Source organism: Somniosus microcephalus, chromosome 21 (genome assembly GCF_052327205.1).
Source record: "Somniosus microcephalus isolate GS21.2 chromosome 21, FLI_Smic_1.0, whole genome shotgun sequence".
Lineage (NCBI taxonomy): Eukaryota > Metazoa > Chordata > Chondrichthyes > Squaliformes > Somniosidae > Somniosus > Somniosus microcephalus.
This window is the reverse complement of record NC_141007.1, coordinates 69,893,625-69,914,519: the sequence shown is the minus strand read 5'-3', so window position 1 is coordinate 69,914,519 and position 20,895 is coordinate 69,893,625. Positions and strand designations below refer to the sequence as shown.

At 44.3% G+C, this 20,895-nt stretch overlaps 1 protein-coding gene across 1 annotated transcript in view; it reads right to left on the bottom strand.

The window, feature by feature from the left end:
• Positions 1–20,895, bottom strand: part of pecam1a (platelet and endothelial cell adhesion molecule 1a) — an 87,609-nt gene that overhangs the window by 50,950 nt on the left and 15,764 nt on the right. The window contains exons 3-6 of the mRNA XM_085963878.1: positions 11,731–12,039; positions 7,770–8,063; positions 5,162–5,440; positions 3,758–4,054 (exon numbers count right to left, since the gene is read on the bottom strand). Coding sequence (XP_085820004.1) covers positions 3,758–4,054; positions 5,162–5,440; positions 7,770–8,063; positions 11,731–12,039 — 1,179 coding nt within the window. The remainder of the gene's footprint in view (positions 1–3,757; positions 4,055–5,161; positions 5,441–7,769; positions 8,064–11,730; positions 12,040–20,895) is intronic.

Sequence of the window (20,895 nt, the reverse complement as noted above, 5' to 3'; positions counted from 1 at the left end):
CTAGAAATAGTAGATGCATTGCTGGTCATCTTCCAAATTTCGATAGACTCTGGAACAGTACCCATGGATTGGAGGGTAGCTAATGTTACCCCACTATTCAAAAAAGGTGGTAGAGAGAAAACGGGGAATTATAGACCGGTAAGCCTGACATCGGTAGTGGGGAAAATGCTAGAGTCCATTATAAAAGATGTAATAGCAGAGCACTTGGAAAACAATGACAGGATCGGACAAAGTCAACATGGATTTACAAAAGGTAAATCGTGCTTGACTAATCTACTGGAATTTTTTGAGGATGTAACTGGTAAAATAGATAAGGGAGAACCAGTGGATGTGGTGTATTTGGACTTTCAGAAGGCTTTTGATAAGGTCCCGCATAAGAAATTAGCGTGTAAAGTTAAGGCACATGGGATTGGGGGCAAGGTATTGACTTGGATAGAGAACTGGTTGGCAGACAGAAAGCAAAGAGTTGGAATAAACGAGTCTTTTTCCGAGTGGCAGGCAGTGACTAGTGGGGTACCGCAGGGATCGGTCCTAGGACCCCAGCTATTCACAATATATATTAATGATCTAGACGAGGGAACTAGATGTAATATCGCCAAGTTTGCAGACGACACAAAGTTGGGTGGGCGTGTGTGCTGTGAGGAGGATGCCGAGAAACTCCAGTATGATTTGGACAGGTTGGGTGATTGGGCAGATGTATGGCAGATGCAGTATAACGTGGATAAATGTGAGGTTATCCACTTTGGTGTCAAACAGGAAGGCAGATTATTATCTGAATGGCAATAGATTGGGAGAAGGGGAAGTGCAACAAGACCTGGGTGTCCTTGTGCACCAGTCGCTGAAAGTAAGCATGCAGGTGCAGCAGGCGGTTAAGAAGGCAAATGGTATGTTGGCCTTCGTAGCGAGAGGGTTTGAGTACAGGAACAAGGATGTCTTGCTGCAGTTGTACAGGGCCTTGGTGAGACCACACCTTGAGTATTGTGTGCAGTTTTGGTCGCCTTATCTGAGGAAGGATGTTCTTGCCATGGAGGGAGTGCAGCGAAGATTCACCAGACTGATACCTGGGATTGCAGGAATGACGTATGAGGAGAGATTGGGTCAATTGGATTTATACTCGCTGGAGTTTACAAGAATGGGAGGGGATCTCATTGAAACGTATAAAATTCTAACAGGACTAGACAGACTAGATGCGGGAAGAATGTTCCCGATGGCGGGGAGTCCAGAACCAGGGGTCACAGTCTAAGGATAAGGAGTAAGCCATTTAGGACTGAGATGAGGCGGAATTTCTTCACCCAGAGAGTGGTGAACCTGTGGAATTCTCTACCACAGAAGGCAGTAGAGGCCAATTCATTAAATATATTCAAGAAGGAGTTAGATATATTTCTTAAGGCTGAAGGGATATGGGGAGAAAGCAGGGACAGGGTACTGAATTTGGATGATGAACCATGATCGCATTGAATGGCGGAGCAGGCTCGAGGGGCCGAATGGCCTACTCCTGCTCCTATCTTCTATGTTTCTATGTTTAATAATTATGTATATGGTCAAACAGAAATATATGCAAACACACCTATTCAAAAATTCCAAAAGGGGAAGCAGCCCATCCATTGGCTGCTAGAAAAATCCATTTGTCACCAAGTGAAGAAAAAGCCTAGTGAACTCAATGAATCCGTCACAAAACAAATTTAGCAGATAAACAAGGTTGCAATTAAAATAAATATTTAGACCTGAAACAAGAAAATGCTGAAAACACTCAGCAATTCAGGCAACATCTGTAAAGAAAGGAAGATTTAATGTTTCAGGCATAGCTCTTGGGCATAGCCTAGGCGGAGCGCAGAAAGATATATCTGGTGGGGAGGATCGCACGCCTGTAACAGAACTTGTTGCATTTTCCTTCCATTAATTTCAATGGGTTCTGTAAAGGCTGTCTGATCCAACCTCACCCAGGCAGTAAAGACAAAAACCTACCCCTCCAAATGAAATGACTTTGAGCTGTCTCCGTCTAATTTTCAGTAAACGTGAGTCCACAGCAAACCCTTGCATGCAGCTTGACATCAATCGGCTCTGGTTTGGCACTGTCACTAAGAGGATGGATTCTTTAGAAAATGAAATGCCACACCATTGCAATAGAACTACTGCTCTGAACTCTGGATTAAGAAGTTGAGACAGGGGAGAAGGAACTTTATCACCCAAGTGACCTTGATGCATGTGGAAGCAAAGGTGGAAAGTAATTAAATTAAAGTAATTAAATTCTCTGGGAATGCTATAACTCATTTGATGAGTACAAATTAATTTAAAGGATAATTATTATTCTTATACAGTTCACTCTTATCTGGCAGTGCATCACTCCTTGTTCTATCAGGAACATGAGTTGTGGATCACAAACGCCCTGCCCTGGCATCCATTAAAGCAGCAAATGTCGATTCGAAGACATCGTTCGGAAGGGAGCTAAAGGTGGTAGGGAAGGAGCAGTATGTCCAATACCATTCAACATATCAACAGTATGATGAGAGGTACTCTGGTTGAATATTGATGAGACTTGTATTAGTATTTATATAGGTTAGAGAGTTAATGAGCAAACACAGTGTGTGGCGTTAGAATGACAAGAGTTTGGAAGCTGTGCAGTTGGGAGTTATTAACTGAATATTAGTAACTTATGTAAATACACACATGATATTCATGGACAAATCAATAGAATACAAAACCCCCTGCAGATGTGAATTCCTTTGAATGTTGAATTATCTTTGAAAACTAAAATAGATATTCAGATTATAAAAAATTGAATACACCATATGGTAAATGTCCCAACAGTTACTGTTATTTCATTGTGAATTCACACAGCTTTGATTTTCTCCATGGCTGCTGATAGTCGATATCATTGTTAATATCATCAGAAATAGGGCTATTACTTAATTAATACTTTGCCCTAGATATGGGGATGCCTGAATGTAAATACATAGGCCCGGAATTTCCTAGAAAGTTTTGGCGTAACTACGGCGCAAAAATGTTTTTCTTAGGAAATTTGCGTGTAACTGATTTATGTCGGTTTTACGCTGAAACATCGTCACTCCTGCAGATTTCCACAATCATTCGTGCCGCTTCCGAGATGTGTCCGCTGAAATTCTCTGATGTTCAATTATATAATTCCATAGAAACCGGCATAATTTCTGTGTAAGTGCAATCCAGGAAATTCCAGTCCATAAATATTTACCAAGTAGACATTTCTCACCTGCCACTGCTTTGCACTGACTAGCCAATTCCCTCCTTTATAATAAAATTGCCTTTTAAAGGAGTGTGTGGGAGTCTTTTTTCAAACATTACACCATATAGCTCCAGTCATCCCACTGAAAGCAAGACTCTAGGCCAAATAAAACTGTAGTTAGAGAGGACAGGGAACACCAGCATCCTCTAACCTTGTCGCGGATGTCAGTAGCATCAAGCACATATAAAGGAAAACCTGTATTGTGAATGTTGCTCCCTTACTGCATTTGTTGAGGTCTTCCTCCTTCCCCCAAATACTTGGGAACAGGGAGAAAATGATGTGGGTATTGGTGTTACTCTCTACTGCACATGAGTAATCACCAGTTACTATCAACAGTAACACTGCTCTTCCACTATCAGCTCACCAATAATATCTCTATGCAGCAATTGGACAAGATTTAGATAAAAAATGAAATCGGTAGCAGTTGCTGCACAAGGATTCCAGGTACAGTTCCATTCAGAAGAATTTACTGGAAGAAAACAGATACATTGACCTTACCTTTTACAGTTATTGTAACAGACTGACTCTTTATGCTTTGAGTTCTTTGATTTGCTGTATTTGATGCCTCACAGGAATACTTTCCACTGTGTTCACTGTTAACTGAGTTAATGCGATGGACTGCTTCAGTAGCATTTAACGTTATTTGATGTAAAGGTGCTCCTAATGCTTCTTTGTAAAACTTGTAAGTTATTGGACAAGATCCCTTCAACACAGCACACAAAAGAGATAAAACACCATCTTTCACCACATTACCATCAGTGGGCGTTGACTTTAGAGTTGGTTTGGAAACTGGTACTGTTATAAAAGAAAAAGAAATTAGCCCATCAGACACAAGTGTTTCACTGCCAAGTATTATTAAGGGCCAGATTTGTGGCCCAAGGTAACACAGCTAGTGCAAAGTTAGCCAATACTGTAGTGCCAGTCTATTTACATAACTAATCATAGCTGCTTGTGCAGCTTTGGCCATCTGCAAGGAGCTAGCCTAATGGTGCCACAAAGTCACACACCAGCTGAAATTTGAAGGGATGCAGCCACTTAAAAGGTAAGTGGCCAAATATGAGGCTAAAATTCCTCAATTTCTGAGGAATGTTTTGAGCAGCTGAGAGGCCTGTAGCTGTGCTCCTGGCACTGGTGTCTGAAGATTGTCCTGATGGCAGAGGTTTGAAAAGAATAAATGAACTTATCTGTAAAATCCTTGGGTTGCCCGCGGTGCCACTGCAGACCCAGTCTGTGGGGGGTCTTGGCGCAAGTCCCAACCTCATCTTTCTCTGGACACCCAGGAGTTGGACAAACAGGAAACGGAAGGGGAAGCTGGGAATGCCGCTCCCACTTTGTTTGAATGGTTATACTAGGCCTGCCTATCACAGCACATCAAGCGATGACGCAAAATCTTGCCGTAGTGCATTGGGGACGGTGACCTGATGTAACAGGTCTCCGGCCCTCCTTCCTCTTCATTGCGCTTGTGGACTGAGCATTCCGCAGTTGCCGGGAAGAGGAAAATCTCCCCTATGCCCTACTGCAACTATTTATTCCATTTTCTGTTCCCATAATAAATCTTATTTAGAGGTTGTCAATAACCACAAAACATGGCAATATTGAAGGGCTTGAAAGCTGTGGCTGGTGATTAGCAAAATAGAAAGTGATGTTTAGGAATATTCTGGGCATGCAGCAAAAGCGGGAAAACAAAGAGTGAATTTCCTTGGGACTAATCCTGCTCCGCCGCTGTAACTTCGGTAGGAACCCCGGAGAGCAGGAGAAGCCTCAAGGAAATTTACCCCCATTGTCTGCAAATCCAGGTTCTAGTACCCGGTTTGATTCCTGACACCAACATTGCTCAATTTATAGCCACCAAGAGCATTTTGGGCCATGTACTTCCCAAATCACAGTAAATATCAGTCTTACCTGCCACAATCACCTCACTTTTTGTACTTTTCAATGTGTTCTTCCACTTTGCGTTGCATTTGTATTCTCCTGTATCATTTGCAGTTGCTGTTTTAGAAACTTTTACTGCAGAATCACTAATAGTTTGTGTGCTTATTGGAGTCGTACCCTTCACAATTGTTAATTCAGGTGCACCATGAATCAAAGTTGTATGCTGAACAGTGCATTTAATTGTCAGGTCATCTCCTTCAAATATTCCATTTGAGGGTTCAATTGAAAATATCGGATCTGAAAATGGATCTGAAATACAAGTTAGATACAGTGGGTAAACACTGGGTAGCAGTGGTTGATATCATTAGAATATTAACTTATTTATTCTTCTGATTTTTAATTCCTTGCTTTCCTGTTAGTTAATTCTGTACCATTTCCTGGCCAAGAGCACAGCTGGAGTGCCTTTCTCTCAGTCTTTGCCAGCTGAGGAGAACGATTGATTTTCCTTTCCTATAGAAACAGGGAAGCTCCCAGGCCCTGAAAATCAATTGTTGCCCTTCAGCAGTGACCCTGCCAGTTTGTGGGGTAAGTGGGAGGGCACCTAATTTTTATGGGACCTGATCTCAATTCTATTTTGCAAAAAAAAAAATTTGTCCCGTCTTCAAGGGTCCAGGCTGCTACGCTGACCAGCTCCCCCCACACGTGGGGCCCACCTCTGCCTATCTGGAGGCCAATATATCTCATCTAACTTGGCGTACCAACCTCTAGTTCAGAGCCAGGTCCTGACTGAGCTGGGGAAGTGGGAAGTCCAGGTGTAGAGTGTCCCCACCTCTGGGACTGCCCCCAACATTATTTGCCTTGTAAGGGGTGGGCGGAGGTTTTACCCCTTACAAGACTGACTGGAAAATCCCAGAAATGTCAGAGAGCTAGCATTACCAAATCCTTGATGTTTTCTGCTGGACCCAGCAGTTATGTCAGGAATTTTGAGGCCCTAGTCTCTGCTCAACACCTCTGTCTGACCATCAGGCTGAAATTGGACTATGCACATGCATAATCTGACATGAACTTTGCATCCTATCACTCTGTGTCACAGCGTGGTGGAACTATGCAGTACATTGTGCAATTAGATGTTTCAGAATTTTCAAGAATAAGTGCCTTTCTTTCAAACCAAATTTTTTCATGCACGTCAAGTTTGTTGGAATGCAAGGTGGGAAAGAACTGCTAAGTGTACAGTTTATCCCAGAATAAAATTAAAATGCCAATTAATATGAATCCCCATCTCTTTCCTGATGCTTCCACATTAAGAATTAGAAAATGAAGAAGGTGCGATTCGTTATCACTGCATGTAGGTGTACTGTTACTTGAGTATCTTGTGAGAATGAGTGATGGTAGAATGTTAGCTGGGAGGGTTGCGAGATTCTTGCACTACGAGGAAGGTAGGAATGGGATTCCGAGGCTGGGATTCCAGGCTTTCCCTCCTAATTTTCTTCCAGATTCACTGGAAGACCTTAAAAGTTATTCAGCCCCTGTTTCGACAGCATGTTGGGGCCATGCTAATGACCTGAATCCACAAATCCAGGCTGGCTTAGTTCAGGTCACGTTCAGGAATGTTGGGGCCCTTGTGCCTGTCTGAATATGTGTGTGTGAGCAGCAGCAACAACAGCAACTTGCATAGCAGCCTTAATGTAGAAAAATGTCTCAAAGCTCTTCACAAAGGCATAATCAGAAATAAAGGTGTGACCAAAAGCTTGATCAAAGTGATAGGGTCTTAAAGAAGGAAAAGGAGGACTCTTGGCAGCTGAAAGCATAGCTGCTAATGGGGCAAAGGGGGGGAAAAATACAAAAGATCAGTCAGAGGAATGGAAGGGGGGCGAGGGGATTGTAAGGTTGAAGGAGGCTACAGAGATAGGGAAGGGTGAGGTCATGGAGGCATTTGAACATGAGTATGTGAATTTTAAATTGCAGATGTTGGGGGACTGAGAGCCAAAGTAGGTCAACAAGTCCAGGGGTGATGGGTGAGCGGGACTTGGTGCCCGATAGAGTACGGGCAGCAGAGATTTAGATCTGAAGTTTATGGAGGGTGGAGGATGGGACGCCATCCAGGAAGCATTGGAATAGTTGAGTCTAGAGGTGACAAAAAGGCATGGATGAGCTGAGGTAGGGGAAGAGGCGGGAAATATTACTGAGTTGAAAGTAGGTGGTCTTTGTGATGAAGTGGATAAGAAGTGGGAAGCTCAGCTTGGGATTGAACAGAATGCCAAGGTTGCATCTGAGAGGGATGGAATCAGTGGCAAGTGTACAGAGTTTGTGCCGGGGGCTGAAGACACTGTAACCTGGTTAGGCTGGGTTTCCACCTTCTTTGAGGGTTCCACCAGTCTCCTCTAAGAGTTACAGCAGGAGACCTGGAAGAAATCCAGCAGAATATTAAGGCCATCGTGTTTAAATGCTTTACAGTATATGGTTATGCTGAGTTTCAACTGTTTGTTTGGGGATTCCACTGGACTTACAGTGGGAGACTGGGAGAACCCCTGTGGAATCTTGGGGTACACATAGTTACCTTGTATACATAGAATTACAAGAATAGAAGTGATAATATCTTTATCTCTGCAGGTATTTCATTATGCTTGAGTTAACTTACCTTGTACAGTGATACGTACTATTTCACTGTGGATTGAGGTACTGTCCTTGTCGCTCCCGTGGACTGTACAGCTGTAGTCTTTCTCTGTATTTTCTGCCACTTTTAGTGGATATGTTGCAAGACTTTTACTGGTGTCTTTTGTATCAGTGAGGCGGGAAGGTTGTCCATTTTTATATTTATAGAATATGAATGTGAGAGGAGGAATTTCTCCAGATGTTTCACAGCGCAGCGCAGTTGAATTTCCCACGGTCACCTTCATCGGATGTATGGTGAGTACAGGCATCTGTAATTTTCCTAATGTATAAAAGCAGGAAATTACAATATGTTATGCCATTTGAAATGTTTTGTTCCTAAACAAATAGGAAATAAAAATCATTCAGCTGATCGAACTCACCCTTTTGCTCTGTTCAGGCAAACTTGTACAGTTCATATCCTTTGTGATAGAAACAAAGTATGCGAGCTATTCAGTTCTACAGATGGGCTGGGTTCCCACAGATGCAACGACCAGAGGACAAAACGCATGTGACAGTCAAAGCCCCATATGACAACCTCCTCAATTTAATTCCATTAATGTACAGCAAGTGTGCGATGCCAATCACCTTATCCTGCACATGCAAACCAATACTCACTAAACTGTTATGATGGTTTCATCATGCGACAATCTGTCATACATTGCTCCGAGTCATGCGGGTTAGTATCAGTATGGTTGATTGGTGATCAGGGCTTATGATGTTAGTAAGACTTCTGCAGACTAAAGGGGACAACAGATATAATGAGGCCTATGTTAGTACAAGAAATGTAATTGAGCAGAATATAAGTATTCTGAAGCCTTGTTTTAGGCTTCTGGATAAATCTGGTAAAGCTCTGCAATACAACTCAGTGAGAGTCTCCTGAATCACTGTAGCTGGCTGCATGCTACATAATATTGCATTGAAGAAAGGCTTAATGCTTCCAGAAGCTGAAGGGGATAATGAATACCTTGGGAGGTGGAAGGGGGGTGTGTGGGGGCGCACGGGGCGGCGGTGGACATACGGGCGAGGCAGGGGTAGAGCCTCAATCTTCACAGCATGGGAAGGCTGCACAAGGAGAAGTTGTGGAAGACAGCCAGCAGACCAGAGAAAGGAGGGCACAACTTACAGCCCAGTGCTTTCAATGAAATGAAGGTTAATGATGTCATCAAGCCTCCTAGTCCCCAGCAGATTGAAAATCATTGACAGATCCCTCCAAGGTCTCACCCCATCCTACCTCTGCAATTCCCTCTTGTCATATGCACATCCTATGCTCTTCTGATTGTGGCTTTCTTGACATCCTCCTCTCTCTCACATTGGTGGTACAGCCTTCAGCTGTCTGGGTCCTGCACAATGGAGCTCTATCCCTAAACTCCTCCATCTTGCTATCTTTCTCCCTACTTTCAGAATCAAGCTGTTCAGAGCAAGTTGAAATTCAGCTGTTTTGTCTGGAGGAGCTAATATTTATATTACCTGCAATTAAATTCTGAATTACAAAGGTGACTAGAGTGAACACAGCCTCTTTTGAAATACCAGAGAATTTGCAGTCATACTATTTGGGAGTAAAATAAAGCCCTTTCTGCTGTAATGGCAGTGGATCCTTGGCTTGTGGGACTTCTGCCTGTTTGTTATCTGTACCCCTGACTCTAGCCAACTTTCTGGGGTCAGGGCATTTCAGGTGGGCTCTTATGCCATTTATGACACAAGGATGTTCACCTGAGGTGGGAAATGGAAAATCACTTTTCCAAAGTGTGACAAGGATCCTTTTAAAAAAAAATTTAAAACCCAGAAAAGAACAGCTGGTCTTAATTGGTTTCAACTGCAAGTTCTTTCAAAGCATCCTCACGCATCTTACTCTCCAGATACTCTGATGTGCAATGTACATACATAGAATCTTAGAATGATACAGCACAGAGGGAGGTCATTTGGCCCATTGTGCCTGTGCCTTTGGTAGAGCTATTCATTTAGTCCTGCTCCCCTGCTCTTTCCTCATAGCTCTGTAATTTTTTTGCCTTCAAGTATTTATCCAATTCCTTTTTGAAAGCTACTATTGAACCTGTTTCCACCAACCTATCAGGCAATTGCATTCCAAATCCTAACCACTCGTTGCGTAAAAAAGTTTTCCCTCTTCATTTTGCCTCTGGTTCTTTTGCCAATCACCTTAAATCTGTTCTCTCTGGTTACCAACCCTTCAGCCATTGGAAACAGTTTCTCTTTATTTACTCTATCAAAACCATTCATTATTTTGAACACTTCTATCAAATCTCCCCTTAACCTTCTCTGCTCTAAGGAGAACTACCCCAGCTTCTCCAGTCTCCCCACATAACTGTAATCCCTCATCCCTGGTACCATTCTAGTAAATCTCTTCTGCACCCTCTCCAAGGGCTTGATATCCTTTCTAAGGTGTGGTGCCCAGAATTGAACACAGTACTCCAGCTGAGGCCTAACCAGTGTTTTATAAAGGTTTAGCATGACTTCCTTGCTTTTGTACTCTATTCCTTTATATTAATATAAAAGCCAGGGATCCCGTATGATTTTTTAACAGCCTTCTCAAGTTGTCCTGCTACCTTCAAAGATTTATGTACATACACCCCCAGGTCTCTCTGTTTCTGCACCCCCTTTAAAATTGTACCATTTAGTTTATATTGCCTCATTCTTCTTACCAAAATGTAACACTTTACACTCTGTGTTAAATTTCATCTGCCATGTGTCTGCCCATTTTACAGTCTGTCTATGTCATCCTGAAGTCTGTTACTATCCTTCTCATTGTTTCCTACATTTCCGAGTTTCGTGTCATCTGCAAACTTTGACATTATGCCCTGTATACCCAACTCCAGGTCATTAGTATATATCAAAAAGAGCAGTGGTCCTAAACCGACCACTGGGGAACACCACTATATACCACCCTCCGGTCTGAAAAACAATCGTTGACTACTAATCTCTGCTTTCTGTCCCGTGGCCAATTTTATACCCATGCTGCCACTGTCCCATGGGCTTTAATTTTGCTAACAATTCTATTATGTGGTACTCTGTCAAACGTGTTTTGAAAGTCCATATACAGCTGCCATGTGGGAGAGAGAAAAAAAAGAGAAAAGGCACAAACCAAAAGTGTGGATAAAAAATATATAAATATGATAGGGGCCGAGGTTATGATCTGAAATTGTTGAACTCGATATTGAGTCCGGAAGTGCCTAAAAGAAAGATGAGGTGCTGTTCCTCGAACTTACGCTGAGCTTCTGTGGAACAATGCAAGAGCCCGAGGACGGTGAGGTCTGAGTGGGAATGGGGCAATGAATTAAAATGACAGGCGACCGGAAGCTCGGGGTCACCCTTACAGACTGAACGGAGGTGTTCCGCAAAGCGGTCACCCAATCTGCGTTTGGTCTCCCCAATGTAGAGGAGACCACATCGTGAGCAGCGATTCTAAAGTAGCTGCCACACTCAATATTCTGAAGCAAACAGAAACTAAGACTCGGACTCTGCAACATTTCCGGTTATTGAGGTGTTGTTAAGAGTATCAATTTTGCGGTTATTAGAGAATTCTGGATGATTAAGTGCCGTTTAAACAAGAGTTTACTGTACTGAGGGAGTGCTGCACTGTCGGAGGTGCCATCTTTTGTATGAGACATTAAACCGAGGCCCCGTCTGCCCTCTCCGGTGGATGTAAACAATCCCATGGCACAATTCAAAGAGCAGAGGAGTTCTCCCTGTTGCCCTGCCTAATATTTTCCTTCATCCTGCAGCTAAAACAGATGATCAAGTCATTATCACATTGTTGTTTAGGGGATCTTATTGTGTACTAATTAGCTGTCACGTTTCCTACATTACAACAGTGACTGCACTTCAAAAGTACTTCATTGTCTGTAAACGCTTTGGGATGTCCTGAGATCATGAAAGGTGTTCTTTCTTCATAACTTATGTTGTGCTGTTATACGTTTCATATTTCACATTACCGTTAACCGTTATAAATGTTGTTTCACTTTCGTCCCTTGTACTTTCTACTTCCACAACACAACAATAGTATCCGGAATGTGATGCTCGAGCAGGTTGTATAGTATACTGGGAATATTGCTCATCAGACGTGATGTTTTGCAGCAGGAAATTCTTCTCTGATCCCTTATAAAATAAGTACGAAATCCGAGATGATAGACGATGAGGTATCACAACATTTGCTGAACAAGTCAGGGTAATGGTGCTTCCCTCTTTAACATTTTCTGGTTGTTTCGGGTCAAATTTTATTTGTACATCACTTATAGTCACACCTGTGAGAGAAGAACAGAAACAGAAATTAGCTTCTTTTTGTAAAAAAAATTTACCCCTGTGCCGTACCTGCACTGAAACCAAAGTTGGGGTTCAGTATTGGTGTTTATTTATAGTTATACTAGCTGGGGAGCCCCGCGTTGCGAGGGCAATTTTGGGGCGTTTGGTCTCCCTGCCCCTGTGTGTCCCCCCTCTCCCTGTCATGTCCTCTCCCTGTCCTATCCCTCCCTCCCCTCCCCTGTCTCCCTCTCCCCGCCCACCCCTCCCCCGCTCCCCCACTCCCCTCTGTCCCTCTCTCCGGCCCCTCCCCCTGCCTAGCGAGCCCCGCGTTGCAAGGGCAATTTTGGGGCGCGAGGGCAATTTTGGGGCGTTTGGTCTCCCTGCCCCTGTGTGTCCCCCCTCTCCCTATCATGTCCTCTCCCTGTCCTATCCCTCCCTCCCCTCCCTCCCTCCCCTCTCTCCCTCCTCTCTCTCTCTCCCCTCCCTCCCTCCCCTCTCTCCCCTCCCTCCCTCCCCTCCCCTCTCTCCCTCCCTCCCCCCCTCCCCTCCCGTCTCCCTCCCCTCCCGTCTCCCTCTCCCCCCCACCCCTCCCCTCCCGTCTCCCTCTCTCCCCCACTCCCCTCTGTCCCTCTCTCCGGCCCCTCCCCCTGCCTAGCGCCTGAGGTCCGGTGACGTTGCTGAGGTCCCCCGCGTATCGCGCGGCTGATGGACGGCCGCTGCGGGCGGGCGGGCAGCGCATGCGCGGTGAGTGCGGGCGGTGCATGCGCGGTGAGTGCGGGCGGCGCATGCGCGGTGAGTGCGGGCGGCGCATGCGCGGTCAGTGCGAGCGGCCCGCGGGAGCCGGCAAGGCCGTTAGCGAGCGGGAAACTTCGGGCGGCGCGCCCGCGCTCCGTCCGCGACACCTGAGAGGGGGAAGTAGAGAGAGACAGAGAGGGAAGAGGAGAAGGAGAGAGAGGGAAGAGGAGAGAGGGAAGAGGAGAAGGAGAGAGAGGGAAGAGGAGAAGGAGAGAGAGAGAGGGAAGAAAGAGAGAGAGAGAGAGAGGGAAGAAAGAGAGAGAGAGAGAGAGAGAGAAATTTTTTCAGCTTCAGGCCCCGAGTCCCCCCTGCGCAAGGGTGAGGAGGGCGGGGGGGGGGGGGGGGTTGCTAAACACAATATAAAACTCAAATAAATTGTTAAATTAATTGCCTAACACATAATTGAAATATTTACCTTAGTTCCCTAACACACAGAAAGTGTGGGGGAAAAAATCGTGGAAAATCAAGATGGCGGCCACTCACCTCGGTTCAGAAGGATAAGGCCCGCCCACACACGCACCGATTGGTCGACCGGTCAGGTCACCGAAGCGTAGGATTGGTCAATCGTCGAGTCACTCGACACTCAACTGTAGGAAGACCTCGACGTCAGACGGTCGCTAATGAGAGCGGAACGCTGAACGTTTTTGGGATACCGCGGGCGGGATTTTTGTCCGGCCGAAACGTAAATAGGCCTATAACCGGTCCGGAATCGCAAGCTTTCTTTTGAGGCGACGCGCGCGTCGGTACGCTCTGTAACTTCCAAACGCATAGAGACCAGGCAGACAGACAGACAGACATCGGGACAGACAGAAGAGCCGCTTTATATATATAGATATATTTTTTTAATTCTGTGCAGAAGACTGGGACATTGCTGCAGTAACCAAACCCCAAAATATTTAAGTTTTTTGTTTCCTGGGTAACTGAAGAGTACCATTATATATAATTGTCAATGAATTCCAGAGAGAGTCACTGCTCCACCGGAAGTTCAGTGGGGCGGGATCTCTGCCCTTTGATTGGCCCTGATGCTCACCCACCACAAATCCTGGGGTCACGCATTTGCATAATTACAGATGGGCAGTGAGTGTAACTGAGAAGAATGAGAGGTGATCTCATTGCAACATGTAAATTCTTAGAGGCCTTTACAGGTTAGATGCTGAGAGTCTGTTTCCCCTGGCTGGAGAGCCTAGAACTAGGGGTCATAGTTTCAGGATAAGGGGCTGGCCATTTAGGACTGAGATGAGGAAATATTTCTTCACTCAGAGGGTTGTCAATCCTTGGAATTCTCTACCCCAGAGGGCTGTGGATGCTCAGTCGTTGAGTATTTTCAAGACTGAGATCAATAGATTATTGGGCACTAAGGGAATCAAGGGACATGGGGTAGGGCGGGAAAGTGGAGTTGATGTAGAAGATCAGCCGTGATCTTATTGAATGGCGGAGTAGGCTCGAAGAGGTGTATGGCCGACTCCTGCTTCTTATGTTCTTAACCTGATCGGGGTAACTCCTCTCCATTCTCCTTTAAAGCCCTTTCTCAATATATGTGACAGTCTGTCAAGCCTTACCCTATCTGTACTCGTGCTGCTTCAGAGGTCTGTAATGTATCACATGGAACCTACAAGTGTACCTTCCATCACAATGCTCCACACATGGAAACCCTTCCATTCTTCCCTTAACTTGTCCTTTCTTGCATGCAGCTTCTGTCATTCCCTTCTGTATTGAAAATCCTTTGACAAATTATTTGATTAGCATTGAGTGCTATACTCATGCCGTTTACTGTTTTTTTCTGGCAGGACAAGGTGGCTGATAGCCCTGTGAATCTCAGCCACGCGTGGTAGGTCCCCAACATCTGGCCTCTCACCCAACAGGAGGAACAGGACTAGAGAGGCACACTGCAGATGCTGTTTGGGCCAGAGAAGTAGGAGGGCCAGTGGCAACTCTAGGTTTGTCTAGATTAAAAACAGCAAAAAGCTGCAGAAGGAGGTAAAAAATGAATATGGCCCCTCTGCCTCAGGCCACTCCACCAGATCCACACTGAAAATCAGCCCTTCTCTTGTATTCATGAGCCCAGAGAGATCCATCCAGGTTAATAAGTGCCAATGAAATGTTACCACTAGGTGAAGCACAGTCCATGTGGGAGCGGGAAGGGTGAGCAGTGAACGTGGAGTCTGATAGTGCTGAGTAGTCACTCTTGTAATATAGGCAAATAGAAGTTAGGGTTAGGATTGTAATAGAAGTTAGGGTTAGGTTTGGCGGTCTAGCTGCAGCAGGAGACAGAGCTCATCCAGAACTGCTATGGTGAAGTGCAGCCTCCTCAAACATATCCCCTCAGTTGCATCCTGTACAAGTCTTGCTGCTGGGTACCAGTTAGTAGGCCTCATCCTCCTCTTATAATCCCTTATGAGGCATAATCAAGAAATAGTAGGAGCTTGTAACAAAGGTAATGGAATAATTGTGGGGAACTTTAATCTTCAAAAAGACTGGATAAATCAAATTGGCAAAGATAGTCTGGAGGACGAGTTCATGGAATGCATTTGGGACAATTTCCTGGAACAATACATCATGGAACCAACCAGGGAACAGGCTATTTTAGATCTTGTATTGTGTAATGAGTCAGGGTTAATTAGCAATCTCACAGTAAAGGATCCTCTGGGGCTGAGTGATCATATTATGATAGAATTTCACATTAAGATTGAGAGTGACTTGCCGAAGTCTGAAACTAGAGTCTTAAACTTAAATAAAGGCAGTTGGCTAAGGTAGATTGGAAAAGTAGATTAAAATGTATGCCGATAGATAAGCAGTGGCTAGCATTTAAAGAAATATTTAATAATTTCCAACAAAAATACATTTAATTGAGAAACAAAACCTCCATGGGAAAAGTGATCCATTCGTGGCTAACTAAAGAAGTTAACGATAGCATTAGATTGAAAGAAGAAATGTATAATGTTGCGAAGAATAGTAATAAGCCTGAGGATTGGGAGAGTTTCAGAAACCAGCAAAGGATGATCAAAAAATTGATAAAAAGTGAAAAAATAGAATGAGAGACAACTAACAAGAAATATAAAAACAGATTGTAAGAGCCTCTACAAGTATGTAAAAAGGAAGAGAGTAGCAAAAGTAAACGTTGGTCCCTTAGAGGCTGAGACAGGAGAAATTATTATGGAGAATAAGGAAATAGCAGAAACGTTAAACAAATATTTTGTATCTGTCTTCACAGTAGAAGACACAAAAAGCATACCAAAAATGGTGGGGAACCAAGGGTCTAATGAGGATGAGGAACTTAACATAATTAATATAGAGAAAAAGTACTAGAGAAACTGACGGGACTAAAAGCCAACAAATCCCCTGGACCTGATGGCCTACATCCTCGGGTTCTAAAAGAGGTGGCTGCAGAAATAGTGGATGCATTGGTTTGATCTTCCAAAATTCCCTAGACTCCAGAACGGTCCCAGCAGATTGGAAGGTAACAAATGTAACACTGCTATTCAAGAAAGGAGGGAGAGAGAGAACAGGGAACTACAGACCAGTTAGCCTGACATCAATAGTAGGGAAAATGCTGGAATCCATTGTTAAGGAAGTGGTATCAGGGCACTTAGAAAATCATAACATGATTAGAATCAACATGGTTTTATGAAAGGTAAATCGTGTTTGACAAATTTATTAGAGTTTTTTGAGGATGTAACTGCAGGGTAGATAAAGGGGAACCAGTGGATGTAGTATATTTGGATTTCCAAAAGGAATTCGATAAGGTGCCACATAAAAGTTTATTACACAAGATAAGGGCTCATGGAGTTGGGGTAATATAGTAGCTTGGATAGAGGATTGGTTAATGGACAGAAAACAGAGAGTAGGGATAAATGGGTCTTTTTCAGGTTAGCAGGCTGTAACTAGTGGGGTGCCGCAAGGATCAGTGCGGCCTCAGCTATTTGCAATCTATGTTAATGACCTAGATGAAGGGACCGAGTGTAATGTATCCAAGTTTGCTGATGATACAAAGCTAGGTGGGGCAGTAAGCTGTGAGGAGAACACGGAGTCTGCAAAGGGATATAGATAGACTAAGTGAGTGGACAGTAAGGTGGCAGATGGCGTATAATGTCAGGAAATGTGAGGTTATTCACTTTGCTAGGAAGAATAGAAAAACAATATTTTTTAAGTGTTGGTGTTCAGAGAGATCTGGGTGTCCTTGTGCAAGAAACACAGAAAGCTAGCATGCAGGTACAGTTATCAATAAGGAAGGCAAATGGCTTGTTGGCCTTTATTGCAAGGGGGTTGGAGTATAAGAGTAAGGAAGTCTTGCTACAATTGTACAGGGCTTTGGTGAGACCACACCTGGAGTACTATGCACAGTTCTGGTCTTTTTATCTAAGGAAGGATATACTTGCCTTGGAGGCGATGCAACAAAGGTTCACTAGATTGATTCCTGGGATGAGAGGGCTGTCCTATGATGAGAGATTGTGTAGAATGGGCCTATACTCTCTGGAGTTTAGAAGAATGAGAGGTGATCTCATTGAAACATACAAGATTCTGAAGGGGATTGACAGGGTAGATGCTGAGAGGTTGTTTCCCCTGGCTGAAGTGTCCAGAACTAGGGGGCATAGTCTCAGGATAAGGGATAGGCCATTTAAGACCGATATGCGGCGGAATTTCTTTACTCAGAGAGTTGTGAATCTTTGGAATTCTCTGCCCCAGAGGGCTGTGGATGCTGAGTCTTTGAGTATATTCAAGGCTGAGATAGATAGATTTTTAGACTCTTAAGGGAATCAAGGGATATGGAGATCGGGCGGAAAAGTGGAGCTGTGGATGATCAGCCATGATCTTATTAAATGGCGGAGCAGGCTCGAGGGGCAGTATGGCCTACTCCTGCTACTATTTCTTATGTTATGTACTTCCCTGTATTCCTCATCTTCCTGCTCTACCTGAAGAGATCGCAAAGTCTCTGTTTGAAGAATGGATTCAGTAGAGAATATTTTTGTGGACTTTATGGGATTTTTCTGAGGGTGTTTTCCCTGTGGTGGGATCGCCCTGTGCAGATGCGTGGGGGACTGGTTTGTTAAAACTCCAGAGAATGCATGGCAGTTGGCTGTGACAAAAGAACTGTCAGTCATCCAGAATGTATGGGTTCGCCCGACAGTCCTGAAAAAAGGAAGGGGCCATTGACGAAGGGGCTGAGGACCCTGAGGCACCCGTTGAACTTGAACCTATTCGAAAGCCACTCCAATATGCAAAAGCACTTCTCACCTCCATCTCAGAAGAGAAGCAGAACAATGAACCCACTAGCCTCAGCTAGCCGAAGAGGAGCCAGTTTTTCCCAACACAAAGACCGAAAGATATGTCCCAGACTTAGGGCCATTAATCCAATCATGGAATACTCATGGGTCCGATGATGACCCATCACTGATTAAGCACCAGAGTTCTTAGAAACAAAAGGATTTTAAAGATTGGCGGGAAAGATAGGGGTAGCCAGACTCCTATAAAAATAGATCATTTTCCACCATTCTTTCTCTCTCTCGCTCCCGCTCCACCAAGACCGACCTAACAAGAAGTACCAAAGGAAGAAGCCGCTGAGCGGAGCAATCGAGACCGACTGTGTGTGGTGGTAAGCATGGTCTCGAGTGTCCCAAGCCCGTAACCAGATATCCCAGGCAAGCTGGGTGAGGTGTAATGGCTCAGGGTTTTTCTCAGAAGTGAAGCTTTTGGGCTATTCCGGGGTGGAAGCTTCGTTTGGTTCAGCCAGGCGAAGGGGCTTATGCGACTGGGTAATTCGTTGGTAGGGGTGGAGTTAGAGTCCATCATAGCAACAAGGGAATTACTGCATGTTATAGTCCCCAGTTGTGTACTGTATGTATGTTGTTTGTAACCTGGATCTTATTTTCCACAGAGACAAAGATTTCATTTAGTAGTGCATGTTTTAGCCAGTGTATGTTAGACCAAATAAATATAAGTACGATTTTTCACTGAAGCATTCCTGTCCGTGACTTATTCCATTCATACTCTGAATAATAATTCCCGGGTATAGAACTTTCGTAAGGCGGGGCGATTCGAACCATCCATCTAGCAATTGCATTGCTGATCATCTTCCAACATTCGATGGAATCTGGAACAGTACCCATGGATTGGAGGGTAGTTAATGTTACCCCACTATTCAAAAAAGGTGGTAGAGAGAAAACAGGGAATTACAGACCGGTAAGCCTGACATCGGTAGTGGGGAAAATGCTAGAGTCCATTATAAAAGATGTAATAGCAGAGCACTTGGAAAACAGTGACCGGATCGGACAAAGTCAACATGGATTTACAAAAGGTAAATCATGCTTGACTAATCTACTGGAATTTTTTGAGGATGTAACTGGTAAAATAGATAAGGGAGAACCAGTGGATGTGGTGTATTTGGACTTTCAAAAGGCTTTCGATAAGGTCCCGCATAAGAGATTAGCGTGTAAAGTTAAGGCACATGGGATTGGGGGCAAGGAATTGACTTGGATAGAGAACTGGTTGGCAGACAGAAAGCAAAGAGTTGGAATAAACGGGTCTTTTTCCGAGTGGCAGGCAGTGACTAGTGGGGTACCGCAGGGATCAGTCCTTGGACCCCAGCTATTCACAATATATATTAATGATCTGGACGAGGGAACTAGATGTAATATCTTCAATTTTGCAGATGACACAAAGCTGGGTGGGCGTGTGTGCTGAGGAGGATGCCGAGAAACGCCAGCATGATTTGGACAGGTTGGGTGATTGGGCAGAAGCATGGCAGATGCAATATAATGTGGATAAATGTGAGGTTATCCACTTTGGTGGCAAAAACAGGAAGGCAGATTATTATCTGAATGGCAATAGATTGGGAGAAGGGGAAGTGCAACGAGGCCTGGGTGTCCTTGTGCACCAATCGCTGAAGGTAAGCATGCAGGTGCAGCAGGTGGTTAAGAAGGCAAATGGTATGTTGGCCTTCATAGGGAGAGGGTTTGAGTACAGGAACAAGGATGTCTTGCTGCAATTGTACAGGGCCTTGGTGAGACCACATCTTGAGTATTGTGTGCAGTTTTGGTCGCCTTATTTGAGGAAGGATGTTCTTGCCATGGAAGAAGGAGTTCAGCGAAGATTCACCAGGCTGATACCTGGGATGGCAGGAATGACGTATGAGGAGAGATTGGGTCGATTGGGCTTATATTCGCTGGAGTTTAAAAGAATGAGAGGGGATCTCATTGAAACTTATAAAATTCTGACAGGACTGGACAGACTAGATGCAGGAAGGATGTTCCCGATGGTCGGGGAGTCCAGAACCAGGGGTCACAGTCTAAGGATAAGGGGTAAGCCATTTAGGACAGAAATGAGGAGGAATTTCTTCACCCAGAGAGTGGTGAACCTGTGGAATTCTCTACCACAGAAGGCAGTAGAGGCCAATTCATTAAATATATTCAAGAAGGAGTTGGATATATTTCTTAAGGCTAAAGGGATCAAGGGATATGGGGAGAAGGCAGGGACAGGGTACTGAATTTGGATGATCAGCCATGATCGCGTTGAATGGCAGAGCAGGCTTGAGGGGCCGAATGGCCTACTCCTGCTCCTATCTTCTATGTTTCTATGATCAAAACCGCTTATATCTCTCCATTAAAATTGTGTACAGAAAAATCTGCTTTGGGAACCCATATTGAAATGTGTATAAAGTCTAAGGAAAAATGTGCCTGATGGACTACACAGAGGCAGGTAGAAGGTCCCATCCATCATTTCAAAATTAAAAAAAATTGAAATTGCTTTTGAAATTGTCAAATTAATGGTAGTTGTTTCAAGAATCAAAGAAGTCTGTTAAAACTTACTTCAGCCTTGATCGACTGCTGCAGCCAGTAACGCCAGGTGTATATAGGCCTGAATCAGGGGTAATCTTGGTGATGAATCGCCAACCCCAACTTCCAATGAAAATTGTGGCGCACATGAAATATGGCAGATCTGGGTCCTACATGCTTTCCATCGTCTACCCAGATTGCATAACTTTTATGATAAGGAAAGAGAGGAAATTCTGGGCTAATATAGACTATTGAGGGCTAATTCCCCAGTGTGCTAAGGAACGGCCCCATGCT